We start from the raw sequence: 7893 nt of genomic DNA, 5'->3' as shown, positions 1-7893 counted from the left end.
ATGCAAATTGCCATTTTTAAATTTCGACTCCAAATCTTATGATTCAAAGTCAGTCTTCGCTTTGCATAAGAGTGTGGGACTGTAAAAACTGCTCACGCAAGCTGTGAGCTTGCAAAAAATATCTGGTTTCTGTTTTGCAAAAGAAAAGGACCCTTCATATGTCATGACGCATAGAAGCCTACGGTCAAGGCATAAGCAGCGCCGGAGGGTCCAGGGGTCACTCACGGTGGTGGCGGGTCCTCAAGGAACGGGGGAGATAAGCAGGAGGGGGGACAAGGGAGGGAGGCCGGGAGCTCAGGCGAAGGGCAAGGAGACAAGTGTGGACACAAGATGGAAGGTGACACGCGAGACACGGGAGAAGAAGGGAAAAGTTCTGTAAATAGAAATGAACGTGATCCGAGCCCCAGGGAGATGATGGCAAAGTGAGAGGGCGTCAGGCTCTGTCCCTCAGACGTGAATCATGCAGGAACCGGCTGCAGGGGCCCCTGGGGGTGTCCCTGGGGGTGTCCCGGCCTCGGGGCTGCGGGGGTGGGCAGCCAGGTAGTCTACAGGGGCCCCTAGGGGGTGTCCCTGGGGGGGTGTCCTGCCCTCGGGGTTCAGGGGGGCAGCCAGGGCGTCTGCAGGGGCCCCTGGGGTGTGTTGTCCTGCCCTCAGGGCTGCGGGAGGAGGCAGCCAGGTAGTCTGCAAGGGCCCCTAGGGGGTGTCCCTGGGAGGGTGTCCTGCCCTCGGGGCTCTGGGGAGCAGCCAGGGCGTCTGCAGGGTCCCCTGGGGTGTGTCCTGCCCTTGGGGTTGTGGGGGGCAGCCAGGGAGTCTGCAGGGGCCCCTGGGGGTGTCCCTGGGGGGTGTCTTGCCCTCGGGGCTCTGGGGGGCAGCCAGGGCGTCTGCAGGGCTGGGCCGCCGGGGCCTAATATGCACAGACCCTTGAGACCAGAGGTACAAGATACTGGCCTGTCCCAGGGCCAGTGCACAGCGGCCTTCCCGACATGTGCTCAGGTGACCTTTCCTGGGGGGGATGGGGAGGGAGCGCCCTGGTTCTGCGGTGTCTCCTCTTGTCGGCCTCCCTGCTGGCATCCTGTGTAACACGGCCACCTGCTCAGGGGTCCCACCTTCGAATAGAACCCCGCAGCTGCGGGTGGGGGGGGGGAACTTAGGGCTGCTAACATAGGAATGTTGGGGGGGGGGCTCACAAATAATCCCTCTACAATAAGACCAGTCCGTTCGGAGTTCGATGCCAGCAAAATTCCCTGGATGGCTCACGAAAGGGAAATTCTCCGGAAGCTTTTGCAGCGGTGGGGCTGACAGTTTGCTCATCCTAACGCTCCCTGTCTGTACCTCCTTTGGTTCTGAGCTCAGGAGTGGGAGAGAATGCGCGTCACCCTGTGGGCCCCTGGGCGAGGCTGGGTCGGGCTGGGCTGCAGGCCCGGGTACACCTGAGCGTCTTAGCCACACGCAGCACCGTTGATTCCCGACGGCAGCGAACCACACGCGGCCTCTCGTTGGGGCTCCGACCCCCGGTGGCGGCTCCCTGCCCGTGCGGGCCGTGGGGTGCAGGTGCCTCATGTCTGCAGCACCGCACACCCCACTGCCCCGACCTGCTGTGAGAGCGGAGGGCTGCGTGTTTCCTGCGGGCCGCGGGGGGCGGGGTGCTAACCATCCAGCACCGTGTGGGCTGGGGTCTGGGACCAGAGCTTGCCACTGGCAAGAAGATTCAGGCAGCGAGGGGACCTGGGGCGTGAGCACGATCCGGGCAGGGCCGCTGGCTTCCGGAGGAGTCTGTTTCTACCCGTGGCCGTCGTAGAAAGAGCCCGCCGACCATGACTTGGTCGCCGTGTGACAAACATGAAAGAGGGATGGCCGCACGTGGGATTTCATGACGTGTCCGTCCCCTTGCCCTCAGCAAACTCGGGAAGTTATTAAAGGGCGCTGTCATAAACCCACGGCCCTGGCATGAGCTGCTTACAACCATCCACCTCCAGCCGCCCCTCGACGGGCACCTGCGTATCCTCGAGCATGAACAGACCCCGCTCTTTCTTCCTGACAATGTATTTTGCTCTGATCGCCACACCTGCCATCGGCGAGGACGTGCCAGGTCCCCCCTTGCACGTGTCCCCTCAGAAGGCTGCACCCGTGACCCCCCGGCCCTCCCTGGCACAGCGCCCACCGCAGCCTGGGGCTGAGAAGTGAGCCTCTCCCAAGTGTTCCGATTGCAGACGCTCCCGGGGCGGGGAGGTCACCACGCCTCCCCGGAAAGGCTCGGCTTTGGGTCCGGGACGCTGGACGCTGAAAGGACAACGGTCTCGACGGCTTTCAACTGCTGGTTTAAATACCCCTGCCCGTCTCTATATGTTACCCATCAACACACTTGGTGCCAAGCATGTGTTGAGGGACTTTCTCAAGTGCATGAATATATGAATTAGAGTCACCAGGAGGGCAGGGGACTTTTGCACTGCGCTGTGCCCCGTGAGGGGGCCGCCCTTCCACCGCCCGGGGCAGCGGAGGGCCCCCCACGGTTTACCAGATGCCCAGGGAGAGGCTGAGGACTGGAGGAGGCAAATCCTCCTGCTACAAAGGGGACCAGCAAGACAGGTGGACGGCTACGGGGTGAGATGGGAAAGCGGGGAAGAGGCGGACCCAGTGTCCAGACAGGAGGCGGGGTGGGGACACTGAGGCAGAGCCGCATGGAGAACCCGGAACCCTGATCTCTCAGGACGAGTGAGGCTGGGCGACGCACTGCAGTGTGTGTCTTGTGGTTGTCGCCATGCGACACGAGGCCCCGACAGGTGCAGGGACCTTCCAGGGCTCGCGGAGGGAAGCCGGCAGTGGAGAGGCTGGTGATATGGGAGCAGCGGGCCACCAGGCAGGAGCCACTGCTGGTCTGAGCTGGAGGGGAAACGAGAGCATGAGTGGGAGGTTGAGGGAGCCACAGACCGTCTTCTGTTTCAATGGGTGCTTGCGGGGAGGAGCACGGCGTCCTGGTGCGAGAAGGAAGTCAGGACGGAAGTGCTGGGGCGGCTCTGCTGAGAAGGCAGGGAGCGGGGAAGCATCTGCAGGTGACATGCTGCCTCTGGAGTGTATCCTGCTGGCCGCTCTTCTCCTGCAGGGTGACAATGCGCAAGGTAAGAGCTCGCCGGCCGCCCAGTCCCTGGGGCCTGGTGGGACATCCCAGCTGCTCCCAATACAGACAGCGACTCTCAGGTCACCAGAGTGCTCACACCCGGAGGGGTCCTGTTTACTCCTTGATGGGATGGTGGTGAGTTGGGGACCGTCACCAACCCAGTCACAGCTCATCTCCCCCCCCCCGTCTCTGTCTCTCTGTCTCTCCCTGTCTCTCTCTCTACCTGACCCGCTACCCCTCTACTACCCACAGCCATCCAGGAACACCTCGTGTTCACTATCATCCAGATCTCATCCTTTGTCAATCAGTCCTGGGTGCAGCATCGGGGCTCAGGGTGGCTGGGTGACATGCAGACTCACGGCTGGGACACCGACTCTGGCACCATCATTTTCCTGCACACCTGGTCTAAGGGCAACTTCAGCGACGAGGAACTCCTAGATCTGGAGTTGCTGTTCCGCGTCTACCTCATTGGATTAACCCGGGAGGCCCAAGAATACGTCAGTCAACTGCACTTCACGTGTAAGTTCAATCCTAAGGGAATTAGGAAAGTTCCTAAGGGAACCCCCCTCAGGAGGTTCTCCGATTTCTGGGGAGCATCCTCACCCCCTTCTGGACCACTGCCCATTATTCCTGCTGCACTGTAAAAATCTTTGTGCATAAACTTCTTGGGGGTCATTCCAGATATCGACTCCTCAAGATGTCGTAGACTCTCACTTTCTCAGATTCCTTTTTTCTTGTGCATTTTCATCTTTCCCCAGTGGTTTCCCTTCTAAGGCCTAAAACATGGATACACACAACCGTCCCCCTCTGCGCCTGACTCCCTTAAAGTATAATCTCTTCCCCCATTGGGTGTCTCCCCAAGTCTATGTCCACAACTTGACAACCCTATAATTCATATATTCATGCACTTGAGAAAGTCCCTCAACACACGCTTGGCACCAAGTGTGTTGGTGGGTGACATACAGAGACGGGCAGGGGTATTTAAACCAATGCTTGAAAGCCGTCACAGGCCCAGCAACCTGGACACTGAAAGGACAACGGTCTCAATGGCCACCTTCCTGTGTGGTTCTTTGTAAATTTTGTTCCTTTTGACTTGTATTTGTTTCAACATAGCTTCCTTCTTTATTTTCACCTCTTTCCATCTGCAAAGAGAGGCAGAGACACAGGCAGAGGGAGAAGCAGGGTCCCTGCGGGGGACAACCCTCAAGGCCCACGTCACGGGACCTTGCAGCTCCAGACACCCAACCGCTGAGCCATCCAAGCTTCCCAAGTTGTATTAGTTTTTTTTATTTGAATTTATTTATTTATTTAATTTTTATTTATTTATTTATTTATTTATATTTATTTATTTATTTATTTATTTATTTATTTAGTATTGGTTTTTTTAAATTGACTCAGCCCACATTCCAAGATCAGGATGCTTTATATAAAACTCCTATATCATTTCTCTCAATTTTCCCCACAAATCTGTTTCTCCTTCTTCCTAGATCCTTTTGAAATACAGGTGGTCGTTGGCTGTGAGCTACATTCCAGTGGCTTTTCAAAAGGCTTCTTGCGGTCAGCTTATGAAGGATCAGATTTTGTGACTTTCCAAAACATGTCCCTGGTGCCATCTCCAGGAGCTGATAGCAAAGCCCAGAGCGTCTGTTATCTCATAAACCAGTACGAAGGCATCAAGGAAATAGTGTACAGGCTCATCACGAACACCTGTCCCCGATTTGTCTTGGGTCTCTTCGATGCAGCAAAGGTGGATTATAAGAGGCAAGGTTCGTACAGCCCCTTCCTCTAAGATTTTTCTACACAGTTCTTGCCCCTTCCCACCGTCCCTATCCAAGTTGGAATAAGGAAGAGTTCAAGAGGGACAAGGTTTGCTGGGCTCATGTTCCTAAAGCAAGATAATACGCACGTGCCGATGTGGTTAATAAGCCCTAAGCTGTGTCTCAGAGCCCCCCTCTGAATGTGCTTCATGCTCCCCACAGTGCGACCCGAGGCCTGGCTGTCCACGGGCCCCGCTCCCGGGCCGGGCCGGCTGCGGCTGGTGTGCCACGTCTCCGGCTTCCACCCCAAGCCTGTGCAGGTGACATGGATGAGGGGCGAGCAGGAGCAACAGGGCACCCAGCGAGGCGACATCCTGCCCCATGCTGACAGCACGTGGTATCTCCGAGTGACCCTGGACGTGGCTGCCCGGGAGGCGGCCGGCCTGTCCTGCAGGGTGAAGCACAGCAGTCTAGGGGGCCAGGACATCGTTCTCTACTGGGGTGAGGAAGACGGGGTCTGGAGGTGTGCGACGGGGGTTCCTGAGCCTAGAGGCTGGGGCAGAGGACGGTTTCTGGAGGCCAGAAGTAGGGCCTGTAACAGCAGGAAGGAAGAAATACAAGTGATTTCAAGGATGTGAGGATGGAGCGCAGGGAGCCTCAGATGTAAGGGACTTGGGGAGGGATGGGTGCCTTTCCCTGAGCAGGTGTGAGGACAGCGACCGGGCTGGTTGGAGATGGTGCGTGTAGCCAATGTATGTGTCAGTGTGGATGGAGTAGAACTGGCGGTGGGTCACCCACGACACCCGTGTGTCTCTCCAATGCCCACAGGACATCACGTCCCCGTGTACTTGATCCTGCTGGCCGTGACGGTGCCCCTAGTGCTTCTCATAGCCCTTGGCTTGTGGTTTCGGAAGCGCTGGTGAGTTCCGTTTTCTCCTCTCTTCCCGCTACCTTATTTCGCGTTCCATTTCCACCTGTCTTAGCGTCCGTGTCCTGACCGCGCCACCTCCAGCGCACCCAGTGTCTCCCGTCTCTCTTTCCCAGCTCCTATCAGGACATCCCGTGAGCTTCGTCACCATGCCTCCCCCAGCGGCTCGGGAGCCTCGGACAACAGACTGATGATACCCTTCTTTCCACCCTCCGTGTAATTTTTTTTTTTTCCTGTTTCTGCGTTATGACCCCTTGTTCACACAAACTAGCTCAGTTCTGTGACTCCGTATGGGACGCCTTGCTTGTAATCTCCGTTTGGTCCATAGTCCTGCGCTTTTGAAGCCCATTCGGCTTCACAGCCTCCAGGGTGCTCCCTTGTCCGTACCTGGGAAGCCCTTCTTCAGCTCTGCTACACGGGCACCTCGCTTCTACCCCGCACGCCGTTACTCAGGTCTTTCTTCCCCTTCCAACGTGCAAGCTCCTTTGGGACGATGACCGAGACGAAGGTGCGTTTCCTGCGTGCAACATATGCTCAGTGAGAGTCAAACCCAAATAACCCATATCCAAGTTCGATTTCCTGACGTGGTTGCAGTATTGGGAGGACTGACGTTTCCCTTCACGTTCCAGAGTGTCCCCGGCCCAGAAAGCCCACATTTCTTTAGCTCCCTCATTTTCTCCCTAACACGTAAGTGCAGCTTTGCTCCTTGCCCTGCTTACTTTGTAAATACAATGGGGCAACTCTCTCCAACTTACTCTAAACAAGAAGAGAGACTGAACAGGCCACATCTGCAGGGCAGGGGAGCAGGCGTGTTTCTCGATGGTTAACAAAAAGGAAAAAGAGAACTGGTCCCCAGCATTAGGATGGGATCAAGGCAAGGGATGCATGTGGAAGACAAGCCCCTATCTATCTCAGACACCCTCATCTGGATTTTGTTTCCTTTAAGTTTCATTCACGAGCTCAATACTTGTCAAGCACTGAATCTGAGACAGGCACACGCACCCGTAAATCGGTGGGGACCGTACCCCCCAGCCTGGAGGTACAATGCCTACTTCTTCCGTCTACGTCCTTCGTCCTGGGTACGTCGTTTTGTTTCTTTTTAGGAATTCTGAATCAGTTCCATAGATAAGTTGATGCATTTTACTGTACGTAAATTCTACATTTACGTACAGTAAAATGCGTCAGTTTTAAGTGCATAGTTCCGCTCTTTTTGAAAGATGTGTACAACCATGCAAGCAAGACCACAATCAAGATGCAGCACAACCCATCACCCTGATACCTCTGCACCCATTTGCAGCTAAACTGTCAACGGGGCACCCCTGCAACTACTGGCATGCTTACTGTTATAGTTAAGCTTACACTTGTCTTTTCTGTATTTTTTCTTTTTTTTCTTTTCTATATTTTTATTAAAATGAAATCACCTGTATGTACTCTTTGTATCTAGGTGTTTTCCCCCCAACCTAGCATATGGTTGTAGGTCACTCAACATTCCTTGTTATTGCCCAATTGATTGCATGTATGAATAAAGCACTTTTTTTCATTCACCTCTTCTTTGATGGTTATTTGTTCTGTTTCTAGGTTGAGGTTCTTTGAATAAAGTTGCTTTGTTTGTTCCATTACCTGCCTGGACTAATTCTGTGGATTCTGGGTGCCCTGACGTTTGCCCTGCTCTCTCTCTCTCTCTCTCTTTTTTATTTAATCGAGGTGACAATTGGTATATAACATTATATTAGTTCCAGGTGTACAAAATAATACTTGGGTCTTTGTCTACACTGCAAAGTGGTCACTGTAAGATCTCTTTTCTCTCCTCCCTTCCTATTTTCCTCCCTCTGTCCCACCTTCCTCTGAGTCACTCCTATCTCTACTTCCTAGATGGGATGCCGCCCCATTCATGAATGATTTAATAAAGCCAAGACATCTTCAGATTCACTTGGTTGAACTGTGTGTTTTAGCAACATGTCAAACAGGTAAGGAGGTAAGGTTTACACCCTTTGTTGGGGGGACGCGTGTGGATTGGAGCGCACGTTCACCATTCAAGCAGCTTACAGACCTGCCCTGGCTTCTACTTTGCGCAAAGCTTCACGTCTGGCCAG

The 7893-nt window shown here is 54.7% G+C and overlaps 1 protein-coding gene across 1 annotated transcript; it reads left to right on the top strand.

The window, feature by feature from the left end:
- The first annotated feature begins 3055 nt into the window (after positions 1-3055).
- Positions 3056-5938, top strand: CD1C (CD1c molecule). The gene is given in 6 exon segments (NM_001128836.1): positions 3056-3116; positions 3368-3634; positions 4603-4881; positions 5095-5373; positions 5701-5791; positions 5917-5938. Coding segments are annotated over 6 exon segments (999 nt in total).
- Positions 5939-7893: the final 1955 nt, after the last annotated feature.

Source organism: Canis lupus, chromosome 38 (assembly GCF_011100685.1).
Source record: "Canis lupus familiaris isolate Mischka breed German Shepherd chromosome 38, alternate assembly UU_Cfam_GSD_1.0, whole genome shotgun sequence".
In the NCBI taxonomy this organism is placed as follows: domain Eukaryota; kingdom Metazoa; phylum Chordata; class Mammalia; order Carnivora; family Canidae; genus Canis; species Canis lupus.
Note: the sequence above shows the minus strand (reverse complement) of the source record. Positions and strands in the feature narration are given on the sequence as shown.